The following is a 27,615-nucleotide window of genomic DNA, read 5'->3' as shown; positions in this document are numbered from 1 at the left end:
TATTGATTAGAGCAGCTTTAAAGTTACAAATTCTTAAGATATCTGATATATATTACCAAACGGCATAGTTTGATTTGATTTATTTGTAATCAGATCAATTTCTGATAAATGTCATGCAACAAAATGTCTTTCATCTTCTCTTATCAGTAGATGGGTTGAATGTTCTGAGACAGTGTCCTTCCTTTAATATAATCAGCAAACAAGCCTGTTCCTATGTAAATGTATCCTTTGTACAGTACTGAAGCTATTCACACATAACATTACTTTTTTATTTTTTTTATTTATTTGTTTTTGTTTTTTTTTCTTTTTTGATGTGATGCTGATTTTTAGATGTTTGCCCTTTTAAGTTACATGCAAATAATTGCACTGAAGTACACACTAACTGAGAGAGTAAAACGGAGAAAACAAGAGACGATCTGATTACACTACACAAAACCACAGCCACTTAGGTGCTCAGGTACTTGGCAGAAAAACTTTTGACTTAATTTTGACTTAATTACTACTGGAATATAATTGCTAATATTTGAGCTTTTTTCATCAAAAATAAATATGGTCCATCCACCTCTGTTGATTACTTTGGATCGAATCAGTCACATAGTTCTTCTGTGTGAGGTACATCAGTGGTATGAAATTATTATTTATGATGGGCAGAGAAAGGCAAATTAATGCACGTGGTGATATTTCATGAGACCACTCTGCTCTAGAATCAGGGGCTCCCTTACAGTAACAAGGCTCATGGGAACATCCTCTGATCTGAGGAGCCTGCACATGAAAGATGGCATTTTTGTCATCAGTATGAAAAAGGAGAGTGAGCCATTAAAATTCCTCCTATTCTCTGCACATTAATGGACAAACATCCATACAGAAATACCATCACAGGCAAGAGATGCCATGTGATCAGTGTGTGACAGAAGTAGTAAGTCAATGATGTAATCCTTTCAAACGAAAAGACACAGGGAAAGGTATTTTAAGAATTAAAAAATAATCCTACTGAATAACGTTTCTGGAAACAGAAGATTGTGGGTTGTGCTTAGTTATACAAACAAAAGGCTTCACTGGAGGGTGTTACAAAGATGACTAACTGACATTCAGCTTTGCTGGATTTATGAGCAAAAGGAGTTAAGACTACACCAGTGTTAGTCAGAAAGAATAATGGCTCCTGCCACCTAGAGACAATGTCTTCCATCATAAAACATAGAACAGTGATGCTGGAAATAATCTGGATGCTTGAATATAAATTAGAAAAGTGAACATAAATCAGAAAAAGACAGTGACAGAGGGTTAGAAAAGACAAGGATAAGATCATTGATCTCTCCTGCCCGTCAGTCACACAGACCAATATCAGACAGTATTTCAGGACAGCATTCATTTAGTCAGATGAGGACGGACTCAGCTGCTCCTCCACAGCCCAACTGGCAGCAGCCACATTCATTCTTCCTCTCAGTTTAGCATGCAAAGCGCCCAAAGCTGCTAAATTTTGCCCTAGGATGATATGTAATGGAATATGCTGAAGCACATAGCAGATGACCTGTGGATGATGAACACGTCTGCTGCAACGAAATGAATGAGTAGCGCACCAGGCCTGACTGCTCGCTCTAATCCCAGATTATCTCTGCCAGTCCAATCCAGAGACAGGGAAAAAATTGGCAAAAGAAAGGGGATTATTGGACAGTGGTGGCAGTGGTGGGGAGGGGGGATTGTGGCGTTTAAAACACACACCTCCTTGTTCATAAGCATCACCCTCACAAATATGCAAACACAAACAGAAATGCACAAAGTACAGGAACACATATGGACATGCACAGCACATGCATGGTTCAGATGGAGAGCCACACTTTGATCACTCGTTCTTTCATGAAGGCGAGAGGCAAATGACACAACTCCCTTGACATGTCCCCTGCCACTGGCCCGCCCCCAACTCCACCCCCAGCCTCTTCATCCCACTCCTCCTTCCTCTACCTCCCCCTCCCATCCATCTCTCCTTCCAGGCATCAGTTGGTAAACATCCTCCATCACTGTAACAATCACAGCAACTGTCACCACAGCACTTCAGATCCCTGCGCTGCCTGATATACATGCACTTACATGTATATGTGTATATATTACATATATTTCAAAACTATGTATCATTTACACGTTAATGTAATTTCTTAGCTCTAGCTGTCTTGTATGAGCCAAAATGAGTCCAAGAAATGGTTTCTGCATTAGCACCTCCGTTACTATTTGATTGGCATGAGTGAAGTGTATAACACTGTCTGCAAATTACCTGGAAATGTGAGTGAAAATCAGAGGGGTGCAGTGTAACGTGTCTGCATTTTAAGAGGTTTACTGATCTCGCAGCATCACAGGAGGAATGTGTTTCAGTTCAGAGATAAAATTTCACAAATGCACAATTCAACAACTCCTCTGACCTCTGCATTTCTCTCTTCTGCTAGAAACAATGGACAGAAACCATTGACCTTGCTATATATTTCACTGAAGTGTGCTGGGCTTATATATGTAATAGGTCATGCTGCAAGTACAAAATTTTGCCAACCCGGATGACAGAACAGAGTCAGCTGCATTGGTGCATCCAAATACATTTTCACACTGACGCACACAGTTTCACTCACAACGTTACAAGAAAGAAAATGTATGGACATCAAAGAGGGTTCATATTTTTGAGATGTTTTAGGATAGGATTTCAGTTCAGGATATTTCATGGACCTGCCATGAAAATGCATTAGGAGGACCACAAAGACCTACTTTTTTCTCACCTTGCATAGAACCACTCTTTGACAGTCTGTGACAGGGCGTGAGAGAACATGCAACCCCTCTATGTTCTCATCCTGTAACGGTTACTAAGACTGAGCCCAGAAACTGAACTCAATTGTTCTTCACTGACATTCTATTTTCTGTCACAGGGATAAAGGGCATGATAACACATGAGATCCATCCATCAGTATTCACCCTACTGTCTTTGTGTCTATTTGTGCCTTGCAAACCCATATTACAGCATTTTGATTTTGAGTTAGGTCCCAGTGTCCCTTGGCTTATCACACATGCTGTGAAAACTGCAAGGTGTCAGCTGTAGAGGCTTTATTTCCCACAGTGCTCAAAGCAGCCATGTTGAATGTTTTGATCTATGACTAAATTGGTCCATGGATTTTTTTTTATGGTGATATTTTCTGCAGGGCACAGAAATGGCCTTAGCGACTAATATTTCAGACTTCAGTGGATTCTGCATGCAGGGCCCGTCTGTGTCCAAGTTGACGTCTTTAGCTGCAGTCAGTCAGGGATTACACAGCAGCCTCACAGCAGATGTGGCATCTGGGATTACAATTAGAGTAATATCATCCATCATGTGAAAGCTTGTTATGTTAACATAACAGGAAAGCCTCTGGTTTTCCCTGTGTGTCACAGGTGGCAGCATTGTTGTTAATGGAAATTAAATAAGCTGTTTGCATTGTGCAGGACTTCGATGTAATCAGGATGATGGAAGTCTGAGGTTGGGGTGCACAGGATGTATCAGACCTGTAGGTGAGATCTGGCAGTCTGGTGGTGAAATCAGCCAGTTTACAGCTGTCTTATTGCTTCTGTTACATAATCAAGAATACCTTTTCTTTCTTGTCACTGTATACTTTTCATTTTCCTGGTTCTTTTCCTCTTCCAGTCCGTCTCTAATCTTCATCACTTTCCACTTCTGGGAGGCTATTCTAGTCTATTTCAGGTTAAAACCAGTACATGTTTCATACTGTAAAATTTCCCCAGCTAGAAAAAATGCACATTACTTGGCAATAAAATAGGGTTTACCCAACTCTTATCATTGCATGGTAAAAATGGTTTATAGTACCTTTGCAAACTATTCAGACCCCTTTACTTTTTCACATTATGTTGCAGCGGTATGCTAAAATAATATATAAAAAAAAATTTACATCAATCTACAATAACCCATAATAACAAAGCAAATACAGAATTTTTGAAATTTTGCTAATTTATTAAAAAGGAAAGACTGAGATATCAAAGTGACATAAATATTCAGACCCTTTGCTATAACACTTGAAATTTGGGAGTTGCTTTTTGTTCCCATAAAGAGTCCCCATGATGTGTAAACTGATTTAGGCCCCTACAACATCAGGAAAACCTAGACCACACACACACTCATTATGACTGTGTACTGCTTTTAACTTAATTGTGAACCTATTTCCTAATCTTAAAGGTACAGAAAGGGAAAAAGGTCAGCTTTATTTATATACAGGCAAACCACAGCCATGTCTGCTGTCACATGTTCCATAATTGAACTGTACAATACATGCAGCTCGTTAAAGGACAATCATTTCATCTTTTAAAGAGTAAAGAGGAAAAGCAAAACCAATTTCACCAAAAAAAAAAAAAAATTAAAAATCCTGCCAGACAATGAATAGATTCATTAAATCCAGCTGACACTGACCAACTGTTTTCTCCTGTAGTAACAGCCTGCTGCACATAGTGACACTGATTTAACAATAACACAATGTAATTGGGGGTCTCAGGCACAAATTTAGATGTATTCAATCTGAACACAGCATGTTTAACTTCCCACTTCCAGGAGGGTTTCAGTATATCCCAAAATATCACTGCCATTTTCATAGACAGTGTATAATTGAGTGTCTTGGTGGGAGATAATTTCACTGAATATGAGTGGAAGCCAAAGGGTTTACAGCAAGTGTGTTTGAGGAATGTTAATCATCCTTAATTATATCAGGTGGAGTGGCGCCTGGATTCAATCCAGTATGTAAATAATTTTACTGCAGGACATGCTCTGAATTATGTTTCCCAAATAGCTGCACTGTGCTCCTTGTGTTACTGTGTGAAACCCCAGGGACTTGTTAACTGGAGCTTTCCTTGTAAAGTACAGAGTCCTGTGTCTGTGTACATGTGTATGCCTTCATTTAATGTGGTAATTTTCATACATGATTGCATTCTTTGTTCAGTTATTATGTGTAAAATAATTAATATCAATCAGTTGAACCTGACAGCCTCACTGTGACTGCTGCTATGCTAGCTGCTGATCGTAAATTCATACTTACTAAGGCTGTCATCTTGAATCACAATGGATTATTTTCTGTGATTACTTTTCATTGTGTAATTTTCAAGGAATTTGCCCACACTGGTCAACATGAGCCAAACAGACTACTGACAACATAAGAGCATGTACAGTATGTGCTCTATACATCCATAACCAACTTGCCTGTTTAGCTGTTCAACAGCTATCCAAAGAAGCAAGTATTCTGGATTTAATGCTGCAAATTCACATGAAGAGAGGAAGTAATTGGACTTTTTACTTATCATACAGTACAATAAACAACATGTGCAGCCTTTTACTTTTGCATGGCTGTTGAAGGATAAGACTGATGATATTCTACATTTTTTAATAGTCAGCAAATTCCTGTAAGTGGCCACAGTCAAAAAAATTCTACTATTAAGTACAAATAGTGACTATTGGCAATTTTTAAACTTAACTTCATCTTACCACTTAAATTCATATTACCACAATGATGCAAGAATACTTAATATAACATTGTTTATTTTGTATCTGGCATTTTCTCAGATGCTTCCACCTGACATTATCATTATCACTATTATTATTATCATCATTGTCATTATTGTAATCATTATCATCTCAGGAAGGGTAGTTATGATATTTTGATGCTCTGAGGGTGGCCTTGCTAGAATGTTTTGTTTTGCTTTGCTTTTTTTTTTTTTAACACTAATCATGTCCCTTGTTTGTGAACATCATGATAAAAATCATTTTTACCTCCAGTTGTGTTTTGTGTCTTGCATTGTACCCTTGTGAAACATAACTATAAGGCTCTGTTTTTGTTTTGTGCTGTTATTTACCTCATGTCACTGCAATTTTTTCTGGGTTTTTTTTCCCTCTTTTTATTGGTCTGAAACAATCCACTGTCCAATTGTTCAGAGAGCTCTCTAATCCAGCCTTAGATCTGAGTCGTGCAGCACAGCCTAATAGGATCTTAGTATTAACCCCGATGACAATACTACCAGCTGTCACAGAGCCCCCTGTTGGCCACCAGGAGGAACATAATGGGTGGTGGCGGCAGAGGGACAGAGAGGGAGGTGACTGACAGACATACAGAGATACAGAGTGTGTCTGCGTGATGCTCTTAGTCCCGTGGAATAACCAAGGCAGCAGGTCAGAGGAGGGACGCAGAAACTTCTGAAGTGCTTTATTTTTGGATGACTACCTCTTTAATTTTTTTTCACCCCCCTCTGTTAACCAAATCTTAACGTATTTTTCTTTCTTTAAACTTTCTCTTTCTTGGTTGCTTCTCTTACAAACCCACCTTGTCCTTCATCATCCTGCGTCCCATCTATCCTGCTTCTTCTGCCGCGCCCATAGTCAGCTACTTTCTTCCAGTGGCGGTGGCAGCTGTTGGCTCTGTGCTGTTTCTATATGGCTGAATAGGTGGTAAAAGGGGTGGTTTTCTTTGAGGGGAGTTGTGAAGTTACAGTCAGGACCAGGACAAGCAGGCAGAGGAGGAGGAGGAGGAGGAGGTAGTGGAGGAGGATGGCGGTGGCTCTGGATGAAGTGTGGGGGCGGGTGAAGAATGTCTGCAAGCAGAACGGACTGCTCATCCTGTCTGTGCTGGCCGTGGTCATTGGCTGCCTGCTGGGCTTCTTCCTCAGAGGCAAGCAGCTCTCCGAGCAGGTCAGTTGGTTAAAACGCTGTCATCCCTTGACCCCCTCCCCAGCCAACCCCCCCCCCACACACACACATATACACACACACACACACACTACCCACCCGCCCACCTGCCTGTCTGCCATACCCCCCCACCCCCACCCCCCCAATTGTCTGAGTGTGACCCCCTGTGTCCCGCTTAAATGCAGAGATAGATTCAAGCACCACAATTCCTAATTCAAGAGATTACCCAATTCCCTCTCCCCTGCATCTGCCTCTTTATCTCCACTCCATGTGGTACACACCAAGATCTCTCTCTCTCACACACACACACACACTAACATGTGCTACTATCTCTGTGAGGGCATTGTACTAACTCACATTATGTCCCTGGTCCCTGGCTCAGTCTGGGGACTTGATTTTTGTCCCCAGATGGCAGAGAAATCCCCACAATGGGATGAGAGCACACTACACACTTGACCACATCCACTTTAAATATTTTCATATCATCTTTTATAAACCAGCCCTTCTAATCCCATCTAATTTCATCAATATAGGTTCCATCACCACACTCAGCCACACTCAGGACCACTGAGATGAATAATGGAACGATGTAATGAGCAGTGGATTGAGCTACGAACAAATGGGATGAGGAGAGGACTGTGTTGATGGCTGTTTAGTTTCACCTATAAGTGACTGACGTGCGGTTATTCATCTTCACTGCTCACAGTCTGATTGCAAAAGACTATAAAAACACAGCTTAAAGAAGCTTCTGGGGTTGGTTGTTTTTGATTAGAGAGTAAGAAAAAATGCTACGTGAAAGTGGTTAGGTAGAATGGCATGAAAATTCAGACTCATTTAAATAGTGATGACATCCCCAAGAGCAAGAAAGTAGGTTTTTTATTGCTTTTTTTTAAGAAGTGTGAAACAGTGTGTCATCGGTCGTTCAGATTGCCTATCAGCTGGGCTCAGTGAAGCCATGGAAAAGGATTGCCAGTGGGGAGATTAGTTGACATCAAGTCAACATACCATTCACGTTCACTTATATAATTCACACAAGACTGAATGAGAAGTGGAATTAAATAGTTGGAATTCAGGAAAATGAAGAGGCTGCTGATGAATAGAGGAATAACATTCATGCAGCTGTATGATTATTCCTCCAACCACTTTGGTTTGATAATGGCTTCAATTATTGTAAGAAAGAAATGAAAAAAAGATTGTTCAATTGATTGTTCTGCTAATTCTATTTTTGAACTGCTGAGAAAGCATGTCCAACTAAATGTTGCTTTAAAGCGGAGAAGCTGTCATGATTAGGGTGACTGAAACGAAATGAAGAAAAATGTAATGAATTGAAATTGATGACATTTTTCTCATTGGAGGTAGTGGGTGTATGTGCGCTTTTGTATGTATGATGTAAAATGTATGTTGGTGTTGCTAAATAATGTTTAAGCGTGCATGTGCTGTTAAATGAATGAACTCAGATGTGTGGCTTCCTGGTGATTTTTTTCTGATCCATAAGATAACAGGAGCGGTCATCTGTTTTATATGGAGCACGTGTCTGAGTCAGTGTGCATGTGAACAAACTCAAAATTATACATTAATTATAAGTTGCTGGTGGACCTCACAGCAAAACGTCAGTGTGATGAACAAAAGGCTAAAATACGTTATCCTCCACATGCTCTGGTTAAGATACTGCAGTTAATATGTGCATGTTCTCTTTGAGCCAAGGTAGAAATAAGCACTTGTCCAAAAGTATATTATATATTCTATACCTGCCATTTGTTCAGGGTCACAAGAGCCACTGGGCTGAATTTATCACAGTCAACAGGCAAAATGAATCATGTTAGCTCATATTTTCCTGTCCTGCTACTATTTGGTATGGGCACACACCAAGAACAGGATACAAGAATGAAAATGATATAAATTCAGAGTAAGTCACTGCCCCCAAATGTGTGTCTGCTTTCTGCAGTTTGATATCTGTTGGCACAGAATGGGGGAGCTAATTATAAGGAGACATGCTGAGACATTCACAACTTCACATTCAAATCTGGCCACAGAATGATTCATCCCAGAAATGAAAGCGTGGGAGGAGATTTGATTTAAATAAAGAACAATCATCCTGAAACGTGCAGCCCAAAAGAAACATCTGATGACAGTATGTGACTCTATATGGCTTGCTGTGCTATTTTTCAATCAAAAACCCAAACCCAATTAAGCCAGATAAAGGAATCACCAAATTTCATCCAAGAGTCGTTGAGATAGTTCTCTCTGTACCAAAGTAGTGGACTGACTAGTCAAACACTGCCAGCCACAGAGCCAGGCCATTAACTTGGCTAAATTGACAACAGGTCACTCCTATACAATGTGTGATCTTGATCTCTGAGCTGCAGCAGAAATCTAGAAAGAAAGGTCAAGAGGGAGCCTTCAGCTCAAGTACCTATACAATCTGACTTGATTTTATGGTACTTCAAACGTCAAAAAACAAACAAAATCATTTTATATTCTAGATCTAAGTAATTGGCATTTATGTGGCAAAACACACTAAGTAAACTAGCTCTAGTTTCTTTGTCTTTGCCAGTGACTGAGGGTTGAAATAAGTGTCAACAAAAATTGGGATAACACCGATTAGGGAGAATGGGGTTTTTAATGGAGAAGCAAAGCTTTTTTCTCTGTCACAAACACAACAACAATCCTGACAGGCTCAGCACGGGCAGTTTCTTTTTTTTTTTTTTTTTTTAAGAGAGCAGAATAATTCAGTTTTATATGGAAGTGCTCTGTTGCTTCATCTTTCCGTCATGATGGAAAAAGGCTTTGAAATTTTTCATGTAGCGAGGAGCACGGCAGTGGATACAGTGTGAATGTAACAGCTGGCAGGGTGAAGGTGACAACAAAGGTGCAAAGGTGAGGACAGTCAAGCTAACACTGCCTTCATGAACTGGTGAAAGCAAGAGTTCAGAGTGCAGGTGTGTGTGTGTGTGTGTTGGTGTTATGTATGGCTATATTTATACATAGCATTCATACATTGTGGAACTTGCTTGCCATATGATTATGCAGACCATATAATTAGCAGTTTGTGATCAACACAACTGAGTGGAATCACACACTGCTAAAACTGCTAAACCCACTTGAAATTTTTGGCTTTGAGTTCCAGCAAAAAATAAAAAATAAAATAAAAATAAAAATAACTTCTATCTTTTTGTCCCCATAGAAGACATTATTACATAGGCCAAGTGTTTAAAGTTTTATAGACAGCACATTTTATAGACAACTAATTCAAAGTTAATACATTGACAACACAACAGAATAAAATGTCAGACTAAATGAAAAACACTGAGACAAAAGAACAAGGGAAAGAGCAAAATTTATGAGACAGTTTTAAGGTTTAAAATACACAAATGTATGTATAAAAGTAAATTACAGTTCATGGTCCAAAAGCTGCTCTGTACCTCATTCAAGGACAATATCTAACAGTCGCTGACTGTTGCACAGCTGCAGCTCATGTTGGTCATTCATTTATATGGGTCTGTTTGTAAAACTGGTATATAGTCCTCATATACATATACAGTATATGGATATACACACACACACGTGTGCATACAGACTCTGAATGCTATGTTCACATAATGAAATACAAAACAAAACATACAAATGTACTGCCGCCCCCACCCCACACACACACGTTCTCACACACACTCAGCCATTTAGTTTAAAAGCTCCCTCACTCCAGAAACAGAAAGCTTTTATTGCTCCATCATCTCACTGCACAGATGTGCTGTACTTAACTTTAATTTTTTTCATTTCCAACTCTTCACCTTTGTTTTGTTTTTCACTGGCTTTTTCCCCTTATGGCTTACTCTCATCATGAGATAATACTTTTTTGTTTGTTTTTTTTTTCTTGTTTATCAGTAACAGCCAACTTTGCAGCCACTCATTCACTTTGCATCCACTCAATAAATTCAGATGTTTACTGCATTTCATGCTTTAAATTCAGTTTAGTCAAAATCTCCATTATGATCCATTATTTGCGAAGATTTGAAAAACCTGTTTATTGATTTTTTTTAACCATTATCTGCCCAGACATTTGCTTTTAAGGTTGTTTTAGTGAATGTGTTTATAAAACAAAATGTTAACACATACAGCAGATATGGAGCTACTTCAGCATTCATTTGGATTTATGTTTTCCAGCCACCTTGATCTTTAGCCGCTGGGTTCATCAGCCAGTCGTTACCTCTTCTCTGCCTGGCTGTTGATGTTGGGCAGGTAGTGTACATCAGAGCTTTTTTGCTGAAAACAGTTGCCTGCAGCAGAAAACCAAAACAATGAGCTAAAAGACAGTAAAAGGCTCCACAGAGCTGAGGAGACAGTCAGACTGTCTTCCTGTAAAAAATGTCTGTTCCAGCAATTTCTTTCAACCTATGGTTAAATTTCATTAGGCAATCTCCTGCAGCCATAGAACAAGACTGGAGCAAATTAGGTGACATAGTGTGTAGAGCGGCAAAGTCTGAATGAGGAGGATCTTTGGGTGGATGTTTGGGTTGACAAAACAGAAGATTTTCATGCAGGAGACCACTCTTTGTTCCCCATGTTAAATCATTAGTCATTGCTGTTTCTTTTATCCATGACCTTTCCACCACCTTAATTACTGCAACCATGACAATGAAAGTTCTCTATCCACGAGGAAGTATTCTTACTATCTTTTCCTACACCAAACAAAGTGGTTTCTGTGCCTAAATTTAACCAAACCACGACCATTCCACAACTGTAACTGCGTTTATGACAAAGGTCTGATTTGCCCGCCACTGGTACTCTCAGAATTTGAAATTGTTACCATGACAAAGGTCGAGTATGTCTGGGTCATATCTGAGAGAAGGGGACAAGCGATCTATATGGTCATTTATGTTGGAGGACTTGTTGGATGCTACACATCCATTTCTTCATTTTCCTGTGCCCGCTCACTGTTGACAGGCTGTTTACAGTATGAAATATGCTTGGACTGTTCTTATGATTGCCTTCTGGGGATAGGTTACCTAGTTTCTTGCATGTGGACACAACTGAAATACCTTCACATGTTAGTCTTGGAAGAATCCAGATCAGCTGCCCAAACTAACTCAGTGCCAGTTCTTCTTAAAAATCCCTCCATCTCTTTGCCCTGTCAGAGGAAACTACAAAAGGAAACTCATCTGGACTTTTTCAGTTCTAAGAGTATGACCATAGGTGCGAGTTGGAACATGAATTGACTGCTAAATAGAGTATTTCACCCCACTCTCATTGTAACCATCACAGGTGAAGACCCTGAGATATTTAAAGTCATTCTCATGTGGTTTCAAATAGTTCCTGTGGTGCACTCCTTAAAGGGAATCTTCACATATCAAAGCCTTTTGTGGCTTCAGATGGAGCAACATGAAGTCTGATAAATTGTGACGTCACTTAAGTCAACTGGAGCTGGAGACCACAAGTAAGAGAATAAAGTAAAATCTGGGGGTGTGGAGTTTGAAAGACGAAGCGAGTTTAACACATCTCTGTAGCCTGCTCCTCATCTCTGCTTGAGGCTATAAACACACCCAAATCTGTCAGCTGTCAGGTTTCACTGTGTGTGGTCGTCACCTGGCTCAGACAAGGGAGAAGGAATGCATGGAATAAAAAAAAGAGACTCTATTGCACCATTTTCACACTTCACTCACAAGTCACAAGTCACAAGTTCACTCACACTGTCTTTGTAATTGTTGCAGAGCAATATAAATAAAATTCAGCTGAGAGGTCACATCTGGAAAACATATATAGAATATAATTTTTTTAATTTGCAAATCTTTTTAGTTTTACAGACACAGTGTGATCACATATGAGAAACTCCATGTGTATTGCACAACCTGCATGACTACGTGTCACTGACTTAGTCATGGGACTGAAACATTGTGGAAGTGTGTTAAAAAATTTTAACCTCTAGACACAGCAGCCCATGTGACCTCAGACATGCATACAAGTGAGGATGTAAAGCTATCATTCAAAACAATGAACACGCCTTTATTATGGTCAAGGTTTTGTTCAAACACATAAGCATGGCTATGCATCTAATAATATGACTGGTTTTTGGTTTATGTAACTGTAATGATCTGAATACACACAGCAAAGGCTTTTATTTTTAGCCACCTGTGAATATTGTACTTGAATAATTTAATAATTTAACATTATGTCCTGTTCAGGAGTGGTATATAGTTGCTCTAATTCTAATTACAGTGTTTAGCTTCATCAGATATATTTATCAGCCTCTACCACTGTTCAGTAATCATGTTAACCTACACTTAATGTTGTCAAAGGATCACTTGAGGAGAAACACAGGAATGCATTGTTAGCAACCATTGGACAAACTAGCACAAATAATTCAGTGCCCCATTGTTGGCCCCATCATTAGTCATATTGATGGCAGTGTCAGTCAGTCAGCTGGCCACTTTGCTCCAGACTGAAATGTTTCAACAATTATTGGGATGATTACCATGAAATTTGTATGGACATTCATGTTTTTAGTGCCAATTAGCAAATGTTAGCACGCTAACACACTAAAATAATATGAACATGGTAAACATACATTGTCTTTGTGAGCATTTTAGCCTGGCAGTGTTAGCATTTAGCTCAAAGCAAAAAGTACAGCTTTAGTTTTGTCTCAGTAACAGTTTGTTTTTGGCATTGTTGACTTTTTCATGACTAATAATACAGACCCACAAAAAGCACAGTTACTGGAAGGAGACAGGTATTATTGACAGGAAAATGAAAAAGGAATTTATTTTAAGAGATTAAAAATTCAGGACTGAAATGCTCAAGTCCTTTGGGAGGGTTTTTCAGTAACAAAGAACATAAAAGCTAAAGATAGCTTGAGTCTCTGACCTGAACACTGAAACAACAGGAAGTCAGTGCCAGAGGACCTGAGAGGTCTGGGTGACTCATAGCTTTTCAGCAGGTCTAACAGTTTTTTGTGTACCAAAGCTTTTCATGTTTTATATAAGATGGAAATAATCTAAAAGTCAGCTCAATGAAAGCCATTTCATTGTACATTTTCAGTTTTATTTTAATGTCATCATTCTGGCTGCAGCAGTGTTCACAATCTCTTTCTATTCTACAAGTTACAAAAGCAGGCAGAGGCCTTTCGAGGTTTGGTTTAGAAAAGAAACAACTTATTTGTGTAATAATTGCTGACAGAGTGATTGGTTGACAACAGGATTGAAAAAACTCCACAGCAATTAGCACATTACTCTACAGATGTCACTAATACAAACAGGAATCTTGCAGCTCACCATACAGACTGAAATACTTGTGTAATGTAATTTGCTTGTATTGTATAACTTTGTTGTACAAACAGCGTGTTTTTTCTCTTTTCATTTGCAGGAAGTGAAATATTTCCAGTTTCCGGGAGAGCTGCTGATGAGGATGTTGAAAATGTTAATTTTGCCCCTTGTTGTGTCTAGGTAAGAGCAATGCGCACACACAGACACACACACACACAGACTCAAACATAATCACAAACACGTAGATGCCCTTTGTGCCAAATGCCAAACTTAACAAAAGAGATGTATAATTATTTGGGTGGATGTTGATTTTCAGTGCAGGGGTATGATTGAGAAAAGGTTTTAATAGAGAATTAGGAGGACCATTAAACCAAAAAATATATTGGTTTCTACTGATACATTACCATTGTCATCTGTTGCATTTATTCCCTATAGTTTTAGTGTGTTCTGTTGTGTTGAACCAGATCAAACTAAACTGAGCTGAACTGCAAAGAGGAGACACAGTACAGTATGTGCAGTCAGTTACTTACTATGTTACTTTGACAATGTGAGAAATCAGTGTCGCTGACCCCACATGCCTCAACTCTTATTTTTGAATAAATGAAGCATAAAATTCGACCAGCCTGGGAGCCATTTGAATGTTCTGCTGAGAGTACAGGGACCGCATCAAAATTAGATGTTTTTGTTGCAGGCTTCAGAGGGAACTGATGATGAATGTTTGTCCTAACTTAATTTCTGCATAGGGATATGGAAACATGATTACTGTCTACCTTTGTTGTCTGTTGTGGATGCATCTGCTTTGAATTACCTTCTTTCATTTTGCCTTTTGATCCCCGCCCTCTGACCCACTGAGCCAATCAGCTGTCCTCAGAGACCACCTGTTCATTGGTCTACTGTGAATAACTGGCCAAATGTAGTTACCATCACTCATCAGTAAAGGGTGTATCTTTGTTAACAGACACACCCCAGTATTCATAAATGAGAAATAAAAATAGACTTTAGTCTAAAATAGTCTAACTTCAGTCCGCTATTTACATATTAATCCACTTGTGCACCCACCTCTTACTTAGAGCCCCAAGTTCACGCTCGTCTTATTGGAAAAAGGCATTCCAAAACACTTCATATAAGACATGAGAAAAGAAATAGAAGATATAAGCTGAATTTGATTTAATTTAAAAAAATAAACAGGACAACAGGATAAACATTGCAGTTGAACAGTGCAGTGCAAGACACGAACAAATAGTCCCATATTTAAGGAATGTTTTAAATCTCCTTTAGAAAGGGCTGAGAGCTGGAGCAGACCTCAAGTCTGTTCCAGATAGAAGTGTCTGATTATGGACTTTTCCCTTTGATGGAAAAAAATCTCACAGTTTCACCTCCTATTTAAGTTTGAAATCATGCATTCTCTATGTAGATTCATATATTCTTTATGCATTGCCTACAGGATTTGTTACTCTGGCTTTAGGTCTACATGGTGATTACTGTAGATAAAAGGCAAAAACCTAGATGAGACTGCACCCAATTACCTTAAAAAAAAACATCAAGGATTTAAGAGTAATATTTATATCAAAGTAAACCTGTTGCCCCTTTTATAGCTTTGGATGCATTCTTAGAAGCATACAGGACGCCAGATTCTCCAGTTTGACTATTTTAGGCCCAAAGCTCTTAGTTGCCTGCATGAGGTCACTGATGTCCAACACACACACACACACACAAAAACCCTCCCAAAACAAATCATGCAAACGCACCGGTTACATGCAGGGTGCTTTGTGCAATAAGCTACTTACAATCTATGCAACAGCAAAGACTGGATGAGAAGTTAATCCTCCGTGCCTTTCTGTCTCTCTCTGTCTGTCTCTCTCTCTGTCTCTCTATCTGTGTTTCTGTGGCTTCCTCTTGTATATTTTTCTCTTTCGCTCTTTTTCTACGGAGCACAAGGCAAAGCGCAGCAATACTATGTCTTTGTGCATTTATGCACTCCCTTAGTTCCACAGAGTCAGAGCAGGAGATCACTTCAGTGCGGATTCACTGCCAAACATGATGCACGTGAGGGCAAGAGACGTTAATTACATCTAATCTGAAACAGTGCATGCAGGCAGGTGGCCAAAGGCAGTTACACAGACTGCTTCAGAACACGGGAATGTAAAAGCAATCAGGGCAAACATTCAACGCTCTTAGCATGGGCTCAAGCTGCTGGAGCTCCTGTTGAGTCTGCAGCACACTCAATGTTCCCGGTGCCTGCCTGCGACTCGGTGGAGGTAATAATGGATGATGAAGGTAGAAAGTAAGGCATGTTACTTCACAGCTGTCTTGTTTGGACCAATCACTATCCACCCGCTCCATCCCAGGCAGAGATGTTTTGCAGAATATCTGCATATCTTTTCAACCTGGTGTAGACGTGCATGTTAAAATCCAGCCACAGCCACTAACACAGCCTTAGCTGACATCCTGATTTTTCTGCTGAGGCCACTGATGACAGCAGTGCGTATCTAGATTGGGATGCACAGACCGGCTGGTTGACATGGCGCATGGTACAGTAGGGCTTATCTAGGGGTGAATATCCGCCCTATAGCCTGCCTGTCCCCTTTTTTTTCCCCTCCCAGGGCCATCTGCGCACCAGCCAAAGCAGAAACCAGATTATCCCAGAGTCATGCAGAATCAATGACCACTCCACTTACTGCCTCCTTATATTCCACTTGTCTTTCATTTTTGGGATCGTAACTAAAATGAAGAATTAAATAGAGTTAGATCTGAATGTTTATTCAGTTTTTTAATATTAACATTTTAATAAAACCCTTGGAAACTCTTATTCACCAGTGCTTTGGCTGAGATCTGTAGGTCAAAGGTGAAGAGCGGTTTTAATGACACACAGCATCTTCACAAACATATGGCTGGTCCGAAGCGGATTCAGACTGCTGACAGTTGCATCTGCATTTGTGTGAAATCTTGCAGTCAGGTGTATATGAGTCTTTCTGGCTTATGATGGCGAGCAATGCTGTGATAGGAGCACCTGTTTCCAGAGCTGTATTCACTCTGTGTTTGTGTGCTGTTGTTTGTTCTCCATCAGTCTTTTCCACGTGCAGCTTTAAGCTGACCACCACAGTTACTTGCACTGAAGAATTGCACTGGCATGAAGGATTAGCATTGTGAAACATGGATGTGTCCTGTTTACAAAGGAGATGTATGAATCACACATAGTCTGGGGACGTGTTCTGATTGAAGGTGAAGCTACCATCGGTGTTTGTTTCTCAGAAAATGAGAATCTTCAGCCACTGGTGTCCCTTTGGTTACCATTTTATAAAAAGACTAAATTCAAATACTTGATTGAGAACCCTAAAATGGTGCACAGCATCTCCTGAAGATATGACTGATTTCATCTCCATATCATCCCCATAGTGTATTGATTTCATTCAAAGTTTCGTTCAAAGTAACATGTGTGGAGAGGATGTATGGAGTGATATTTGCTCCTCACAGTCAGATTTTCTTTGTCACTGCCTCATTTCAGTCCTTACACAGGAGCAAGGTGATTGGTCGCTCAGTTAAACAGTAGCTGAATAATTCCCTATGAATACCTCTTTGACTAAAAGAGTAAAACAGAAATGAAATGAGCCACAGTAATTTTCTTGAGACAGTGCTAATGTGCAAGTGAATAGAGTGTAAATACTTCAAATTTAAATCCTTGTACCCTTTTTGCCAATGTCAGGATGACTCAGGTTTGGGCACATGCCATGCTCATCAAGTCACATTGTGATGATGTCATGTCACAGTCGTGCAGGTTACAATATGTGCATCTCTCCAGATTTGTTTTGCTGGTTGAAAGATACCACAAGGGGGTGTGACTTTATTTTATTTATTTATTTATTTATGTTTTAAATATTTCATAAAGTACTCCCTCTATGGCATCATTTAACAACAACAATGTCTAATCAACTGAGTGGCTGTCAGACCACATTTATAAAACTGCTCTGCTCATTAGACTGTATACAATTTTGGACAGAAAAAAAATGAAGTAGGTAAGATCTTCTTTAAAATAAGTGCAACACAAATTGATGTCTCCAACTCATCAAACATCTGTGTATTTAAGTCTCATTTGCTTGTGTGTCTTGTGTTATGAGTAAATGCATTTTAAATGGTGAAAATTTGAGGGCAATTCAATTCATTCAATTGGACTACAGGATCACAGAATTTGCTTATCAGGGTGAAGTTAATCCTTGCAATGTTTAGCTCTGGCTGAACTTTGATCTGCAAATTTGCCCCATTGACCAATATCAAGTCATCTTGACAGTGCTGACCAGAGCCAGAGCCAGAGAGACTCCAGGGAGGAGCATGTAGCTTCTATGTTGTATCTAGCTATGTTGTACAATCATGTTTTATTTAACCGCCTCTGTCAAAGTGAAAAATATTCACACAAAACCAGTTGTTACAAACATATGTGGGGAGTTGGGAGTTGTACAAATATGTCTTTTAAATAAACTTTAGGAACTTATTGTTCCATTAGCAACAAAGCTAAGCTAACAAGCTAGTTTTTAAGTTTTATTTTCCCTCTTGAATAACTTTTTATTGAAAATAAATAAATGCTGCGAGCAACCCTGTACAGAGAAAATAGAGAGAAGCTTGGAAAACTTTCACCAGCAGTTGTTAACCATTAGCTTGCTGGCTACAGCAGTTCATCAACTAGCTCAGCTAGTAGTCTCTACGTCACCAAGCTTCTGTGCCAAATATTTCACATTAGTGCCACGTTCTGGTGTGACTAGGTTTATAGATTTACATTTTCTGCTCAGAGATTGGTGGAGACAATTAGCTCTACAGCTAAAACCTCAACTGCATGCTGTATAGTACCTGACAAAAACTGTACATCTGCAGCAGTATGAAGAGGTGTTTGGTTTGAAACACCTGCTATAGTCCTTTATTAGCACAGCAGAGTTCATTACACAGAAACATATATAATACATATAAAGGGTGTTGTGTCATGCTGCTATAAATTCTTTGGCTGGATCTGTTTCTTTATATGGGCTTTGTTTGTTTTTCTGCCCATTTTAGCAGGAAGCAGAAACCTGGCATGTGACACCAATGTCTGCTGGATGTTATTGGTGAATTCTGCAGGTCAGGCAGTGGAGTTGGATGAGCAAGAGGTTTACAGAGAATTGTTTTTCTTAACCTCAGCATACAGAGAGACAGATAAACATACAGCACACTGCACACCAGGGCAGAGAGGAATCTGATAAAACTACAGTGATGCAAACTATTTCTCATCTGAGAATTCATACAATCATTGAATCAATTCTTGACTAATTCTTAAAATTATAATGCCTGTCTTACTGCTCAGTATTATTCACTAGGCAAAGGGTTCACTTTGATATGTGACCTGTTTCTCCACTTCTTCACAAGGCTGGATTTACAGCTCTCGACTAATAACATGTATATTAACATCGACTGCCCTGACTTCATTTGAGCTGTTTGCACTATTTCCTCAGACATTGACTTGCATTGATTTTCATGGAACTGACAGGTACAGTGTGATTATCAGCAGGGTGACAAGTGTCTCACTGAGATGGGATCCGCTGAGTCAACTGAACTGATTATTGACACAAACTGACCTGTACCTGATTTCTCAAAGGGGCGATGTGACCTCTCCACTCAAACAAATCCAACATATGACCATTACCTCTTCCTCTTAGGGTTGTTTTAATTCATGGCCTGGCAAAGGATTGATTTGAAAAGGCCATAAAAGCAAAGTCCACAGAAATGTTTTGAATTCCTAAGATATATTTCTGGCCTTTCATGCTCACTGTTAGTTGTCAGGGTTGTTCTAGGTCTAGATTGAAACGACTTTTCACACCTATAATATGTTGAATTATAAAGCCGTCGTTAGTAACATCTAGAACAAATAGTGAAACTGCCATCAAGTAGGACATCAGTGTTGTCTGTATTGATCTGAGCTGCTGAAACAAAAGCCACAGTGTCACTGCTACATGGCGTAGATATCATGGATAACCCCTCTCCAAGGAGCCTCGGCCTTCTCTTTTTCATCTGGCTGTGGGATTACAGTAATGCTCTTGCTCAGTGAAGGTGCAGGAGGGAGGACTGTAAGCCCCATATGGTCCAGGAGTCCTGTGGCTGATCTGCCATACATGTTCTCGATCGTGGCAGCTACGCAAGACAGGCAATACGCTGTAATCCCACCTGTGAGATCTCTGTGTAGATACTTGTGTTCAGTGTTGTGTTACATTGAATCACATAACTCTGTTTATGCGAAAGGTGATCGCTCATAGCGACACACCCAGAGAGAACTATCACTCCAGCTGCTCCTCTGCAAATTTACTCTTTTGGTTTGATCCTACAGCTCTCATATTTGGCCACAGCAAACACCTGTTTTTAGGCTCAAAAACACACTGAAAGACAAAGTTAGCAACTACCTGTTGAACACACTGGAACATTTAACAGTTTAAAAATACCCAGAAATTTCCCTCAGGAATTAGAGGAGACCAAAAACAGAGCTAAAAGTGCGTATTAGACTTACATCTGTCAGTTGGCTTGAGCAAGAAATATCCAAATAAATGCCAATGTTGTTGTTAACACAAAATGCTGAATATAAAAAATAGGCAACTTTTTGCTAACAACTTTAGCACGTCAACTTAAAAGGTGATAATATGTAGGCTTATTGTAGGTTTAAGAGTCACAAACCCTTATGGTTGAGAACCACTGGCTGCATAATACATTTAAGCCATTGTGTATAGCATTTTTCTTTTCACTTATGCACAAATCTGTCCATGACACATCATATTAGACATTAGCAAAATGTCTACAACAATGGTTTTATCAAATAAATGTTAAATGTTGCACTGATTATCTGGCAGGAGGTGTGTTGGAGTGACACTGTGTTTCTATGGGACATTATAAGTATATTATCTTCCCTATCTGGTTGTCACTTCAGACAGACGATGTCTATGATTATATCTATTTTTTATCAGTCAGTGGGTGTGATTGAAAACAAAAAACACTCTTATGAGTCTTCATTTCTCTCTTCACCTTCACTTTCATTTATGCCATGCAGGGGAACAAAGTACAGAACACAGAATTACCAACAGTTCTTATCTGCCTCAGACAGGAAACAAATTAAATGTTAAAATTTCTAAATAATCTCACAATGAATCAGCAACTGATTTGAATATTTTGGGCTGAGATGAAAGAAAAGCTTGTCAGTTTCATAAAGTTGTCAATTAAATGGAATAAGCAGGGTCCTCCATATTGTGTTTAGTAATTATCTATTCATTTTCTGGTGTTTTTAATCGCTTCACTCTGAAGTTTTCATCAATTTCTTGGCTGCTGCCACCTCACAAGACAGAGGCACATCAAAAACTCAAGATAAAGACAGGATTTGTGGATAGTTTCCATCAAAAACACAACATTTGCCTGTGATATTATCATCAGATTTAAATGCACAGAGTAGAGAGCAGGAGGAGGTCATGAGGTAAATCCCTGGAATAACAAATTTTTTTCCCTCTTTGATCTCCTGGCTGTAGTTTCTAGTTTCCCAAAGAGCTGCAGTAGAATACAAACACTGATGTCAAATCTGCACTAAACATCTGGACATACAGTGCAGCACAATTCAGCTGCAACTGTTTCCCAGAAGATTGATGTTTTATTGTGCCGTCAATCCACCTCAGCTTGACTTTCTACTTATGACGTTCTGATTTTCCTGCCGGAGGTCATCTAATCCCTGACCAGCGTACAACAAGCCCCTTACTTATCATTGCTGCAGCTGCACTTGTTGTCTGATACGCCAAAGGGGGCATGGTTTATTCACACAAACTGCATATAATTCTGCGAGTCTAATTCCATTCACATCACAACACTCAATTTAAGCAACCAATCAACAAAGGTGGATCACCTTTGGCAGTGAATTTCAAGAGTTTTTCTGTTATAGATGGGGAATAACATAGTGGATATTATAATTATGACTTGCACATCAGTCCATTTGCTGCAGCCTTTAATATATGTGATATGAATTCTACATTCTGGCCTCATTAAGTACACTTACTCTGGCTTCATACTTACTTGCTCCGTAGCGGTCCCATTAATGCACACTAATACACCCAGTCAAAGTGTTTAATATGCTGTAAGCAGCAATGTAATTCTACTTGCATTCAAATGAAGTTCACCATGTGATCATTCATGGGAATTGTCTAGTGCAATGTTGAAGTGTCTCACCATGTAACACCTTCATCCTTTTGTCAAAACACTAGAAATACCTTAAGATGCCTACCAAGAAGATGCCTGGTTCTTTTTAGAGTCGCAAATACAAGATGTCAGAAAAGCCAAAGGCACATTGCAGCAACAGCAACATTTGAAGTTAACAAGTCCAATTGAAAAAGAAAGCAAAGGTCAAAGTGGCTGAATGAGGGGATTGACAAAAGACATGGTGAAAAGTGAGGTATGATAGAAATCTTTGGAGAGAAGGCTTTTGTAACGCAATTAGTGGAAGTGATTTCTTGGCTCAGTTTAAATTTCTTTCTTCTTATCTGAAAGGATGAGTAAAATTACTGCAGGTATTAGCCAACATGCATGTACAGGAAAGAAAGACTCAGATAGAAAGCAGAGCATATAATGAACCTCATTATTTTATTTTTTCTTGCTACAGTGAGTACAGGGTCAGCTGCCAATCATCATCCCTGCAGCAGCAAGAGATTTAGTTAGACAGGCACTGAACCTGCCAGCACAGGGCTTCACCTTCATTTCTGTGGGTGAAGTAGTAGCAATCACATCAGGAGCTGTAATAGCCTTGAGACAGTGAAATCTCATATTACATATGACAGTAAACCAGATGTGACCAAGTTGACAGTTGTTGGCCTATAGTTGTACATGACATTGAACATTTTATCCAGCTGGGAATATACAAGTCTAAAAGAAATCATTTGTACCTGTTTGCATGGAGGATAAACAGTGACTCATTCACTCATCTATCTCTTGGCAAAAGACTGGTGGGCCATAATTTGCAAAATGTCTAACAGTCCTTTAAAGTGAAACAATGGTACTTTTGATTTAATTTATCATTCACAAACATACCAACGCTCAGTTTGATGCAGGGGTTTTGCAACCTTGCTAGGTATTTTACGGCGGCTAAAGTTAGCGTAGTTAATGTTGGTCATCTTTAGACAGGGATAGCTGTGTAACTGACATTACATGACATTACTGAAGCAGTATACTGACTATGATTTTTCTCCACTCATGCTACTGTTACATTATGTTTTAGCAATTACCATTCTCCTGTAACTGCCACTTGTGGCCACATTTTGGCTAAATTAACACAGTCTTGTTCAAAGCTAAATGCAAAGTTCTCTTGCCCACTCCACATTTGCTCAGATGATCTAGGAACATAAATATGTGACTTTTGGACAGCAGCCTACATCTATACTTTTTAGCTGGAAAAATGCCTCGACTTCATGTCAGCTCATTTGCTGAGCTTGTGTCCTTCAGTTATGTGTATATTTCCACTGCACTCATGTTGTGATCTCAGGCTCAAGTGTGGCTTTAATTCTTCTTCAAGTGTGTCAGTACTAAGTCATTTTTTTAAAGAATTTTGTATAAATATTATGTAGCTGCAGTGTGTAGTGAAAATAGTTAATCCTGTGATTAATTTGAACTTTTTAAAAGTTCTGCTGCTTTTAATTTACTGATACTTCCAACCAATTTCATACTTGTGGTCACATATTTGGACATTTTAATGCTTTCAGATAATTTTGCATACTCACTTTTGGATAAAACGATGGTCTACTACCATACACACACACACACACACACACACACACACACTTACACACACCTTCTAATGCATCTTTCAAAATTGTCTCAGACTAGCTGAAAAAATTAGATTACATGCTTTTTAAAGGTGTAAACACCGAAAAGACTCTCTAACATCATGATGGGAAACTTACAGGAGATGGAGACTTTCTGACAAACATTTCAGAGATAGTAAAGGAGGAAATGGCAGGATAAGGATGAGCACAGACGGTGCAAGACTCAGCAGCTCTATCACAACACTTGCCAAGTCAAGCCAGATTACACTTTGGACAGGGAGAAAATCTTGTCACCCCAGCTCAAGAGACTGAATAAAGAGATCTCCATCTCTCTCCCTCTCCTACTTTCACTCACTTCACCCTCCCGCTGTGCCATCATTTCAGCATTTTCAAATTTCCTACAAATGACATCGGCCTGCTTTTTTTCTCATCTATACCAGCTGCAAACAGTGTTGAACAAGAGCTTTTTTTTTCTCCCCGTTTTTGAACATTCACAGAGAATGTCACCATCTCGGGTGCAGTGGAAATGAATATCTCAACATGAGAACTATTCAAGGCTTCCTATTTAAATTCAAATTACATTCTTCTGCTTATAATTTTTATAATTACCACTGTGTATATGCCTTGATAGAAAAGGGGAAGCTCTGTATGACTACACTTACATTTCACAAGAGAAGCAAGTGATAGAGAGACAGATAGAGAGATTTGCAGAGTTGGAGATTTGTTTCATACAGTCACAAAGCAAAAGATAAAAAGTAATTACATGTATCTGTGGGAACCTATAACCTGTTGCTAAACTGTGTAGTCTATTTCCACTTATTTCTATGCACTAAAAGCTGAACATCTGCAACAGCATGCTAATGAGCTAACATTTTTATTCATTCAGTCTCCCTCTGCAGGGAAACTGTAATTCGATGTCCACTTCTGAACACTGACACACTTTGTCTTTTTGTCTCTCCGTTTGTCTGCCTTTGCATCTCTCTTCTCTCTGTACGTCAGTTTGATGTCAGGTCTTGCTGCCCTGGACGCCAAGTGCTCCAGCCGGCTGGGCATCATGACCATCTCCTACTACCTCTGGACCACCTTTGTTGCCGTGGTAGTGGGCATCGTCATGGTGTACATCATCCACCCAGGTGGTGCTGCTCAGAAGGAGGACTCTGAGGACAGCAAGAAGCCTATGACCAGCTCTGCTGATGCTCTGCTGGATCTCATTCGGTGAGAGACTGTCACATTTCTTTTATTCACATATACACTCAGTGTCAGTTAACCCAGAGAAAACTGTCATCATCCTTTTAGGAAACATCAGGTTGCCCAGATGTGAGGTGCACGAGCAATGTCACAACACTGGATTATAAACACACAGACACAGAAGGCAACACAGGGAGGTAGACATGTTCGTGACATGAATGAATATACAGTACAATCTTAAGAATCTACTGTAATTACTTGTCATACTAACAGAGTATGAAATACAGAAGGCTCTTAGACAGCAGTTTTTTAAGTGGATACTGCAGCACCAACACATGAAAGTTGTTGTAAGATTATTTTGATTTTTTTACTGTTTCACCACATTTACATGAACTATATTATTTTTTCAAACATATGAACACACAGCCAGTAAACACTGAAATTACCTTCCTAAAATATGTTAATGCACCGTCATACCAATGTATTCCACTCCATATTGATGTCAGTTCATGTATTTTGATGAAATTCTTGTAACAGATGTCCATGGTGCAGTTTTAACCAAAAAAGGGTGCACATGTATGGTTGTTGTATAAGTATTGTGGTGGAGACTGGGGGCGGATGCCAAAAAAAGGCTCTGTTGTGTAGAAAAAGGTTTGACGTCTGTTGTGCAATTATATGATTCTATTGATGTACTTTTTTTTCTGAAATCAAACATAGGCCTATATACACCGATCAGCCAAAACATTAAAACCAATTACCAGTTTTACCTTGGAGCTGATCAGTGTGTGTATGAGTATGGGTAATGGTATTTTTTTAAGAAAGAAAAAGCAATAATCCTGATAAGACCAAAAAAGAAAAGATTTTACTCAGATCTAACATAACATTTCCTTTGTGTTTGCTTTGGGTTTTGTGAATTTGCAGATGAAATAAAAAGATACTGATTACAGCACTAACGTCAGCAAACTAAATGGAAAAAATCATCATAAACACTCAGAGTAAATATTATTTTCTGCTTCTAACCGCAGAGACAAGGGAGAGAAAGTACAAACTTTATGTCAGCGTCATTAGCAGCACAGATGCTGCATGCACAGCAACTTCATTTAAAGCTGCCATTATAATACCTGTGATATGTACATTTCTTGCCCTGCGTGTGGTTTCATGAGGAATGCGGTGGGGGTAGTGCTTGAGGTCAGAGCGTAAAGCCTGGAGCCTCATGTGCCAGTGGGTTATTGTGCTAAGCTAATTAGTGCTGCTGAAGGATGGAGGTAGTGTGTTAGAGGTGAACCTGGGTCAGCCTCACAGAGAGAAACGTGACGGTGAGGTCCTGCAAGCCACTGTGTCAGTGGGACAGTTGGTCAATGGGCTAAAGTCAGTGGCCTATACCACAGAGAGCTGCTGAGGTACTGACTCCACCACCAGAATATTTAAGTTTATGGTATTATTCTAAAATAGAAAATTGTATAAAAACTGACAGTTGTGTGTTTTTGATTTAAAAATATTTCACGCTTTGTTATTTAAAAATAATGTCATATTTTGTTGACTCTCATCTCATTCTTACTATATTTGAGAGTTTCCATAGCAAAATCAAATCATAGTGGAAATAAATTGTATTTAAAGGACTCACTTTCAATCAAAATGTAAAAAAAAACAAAAAAAAAACTATGTACTGATCATGTGGCAGTGGTGATCTCAGTGCATGTGTGTGCGTGTGTGTGCATGTGTGTTTGTGTGTGTGTGTGTGTGTGTGTGTGTGTGTTTTTTTTACAGAGCACAGCTGTGCTTTGGATTTATCTCGCAAAGCTTCTTTACAGCCTTCATCTATCATGCAGGCATACTATACCGGTACACTCACAAATGGGCCTGACCGTCTGCAATCGTGTGTGTGTGTGTGTGTGTGAGTGTGAGTGTGAGTGTGTGAGATAAGTATGAATAATGAGCACAGTATGAATGAATATGTGCATACTTGGATTTATTAGGGGCACTGGGGTCAGTGTGCTTCATTAGCCTGCTTTGCTCTGTCTTAGACACAGGACAGGCTGCTGAATGGCTAAGTGGTCAAATCCATGATACTCGCTACAGTCCACTGAGTTGTACCATAATGTCAGTGTATATCTTCACCATATGTTTCTTTAATGTCACTCAGTAAAATACAATATGCTTTTTAATCTCTCTGCATCTGAAATGTGCTGTTTGTGTTCTGATTGTGATTTGAGCTCTGTTTTGATGTGGGATTTACAGCCAGCGCTAATGCACTGCTGACTTTGATGAGATTGACAGACACTTCTCTGTCTGCAGAACGCCTCATAATGTATGTTCTTCAACAGCCTGTGGTTAAAAGGCAGCAGTCTGCACCATTAACAGAAAGTGCTTCATATTGTCCTCCAGTTTGATCAGTCCATGGTAAAAGTACTGGTTATACTCCGAGTCCAAATATTATCAATTGATAAAAAGATCAAATGATGGAAGGAAATATGGAAAAACAATACCACACTCTACAGTAGATATCATCACATCTAACTATAAATGGAGGAATCTCTGTCTGTATTTCCATTTTTTCAGCTACTGTTCATCCAATCGTCTTCAAACTTAATGGGTATATTGCTGAGGTGTCGATTGAGAAGTTTTTTAGATGAGCGATGCCTGAGAAAATCAGCAGACAGAGGGTCAAAGGTCACGCTGAAGCTTAAAATGA

At 39.3% G+C, this 27,615-nt stretch overlaps 1 protein-coding gene across 1 annotated transcript in view; it reads left to right on the top strand.

The window, feature by feature from the left end:
* Positions 1–6,547: 6,547 nt before the first annotated feature.
* Positions 6,548–27,615, top strand: part of slc1a7a (solute carrier family 1 member 7a) — a 31,153-nt gene continuing 10,085 nt past the window's right edge. Inside the window, exons 1-3 of the mRNA XM_018677317.2 lie at positions 6,548–6,688; positions 14,039–14,118; positions 24,735–24,950. Of these exons, the coding sequence (XP_018532833.1) occupies positions 6,548–6,688; positions 14,039–14,118; positions 24,735–24,950 (437 nt within the window). The remainder of the gene's footprint in view (positions 6,689–14,038; positions 14,119–24,734; positions 24,951–27,615) is intronic.

Source organism: Lates calcarifer, linkage group LG4, assembly GCF_001640805.2.
Source record: "Lates calcarifer isolate ASB-BC8 linkage group LG4, TLL_Latcal_v3, whole genome shotgun sequence".
NCBI classification, from domain to species: Eukaryota; Metazoa; Chordata; class Actinopteri; family Centropomidae; genus Lates; species Lates calcarifer.
The sequence above is the reverse complement of the archived record's forward strand: the minus strand, read 5'-3'. Positions and strand labels throughout refer to the sequence as shown.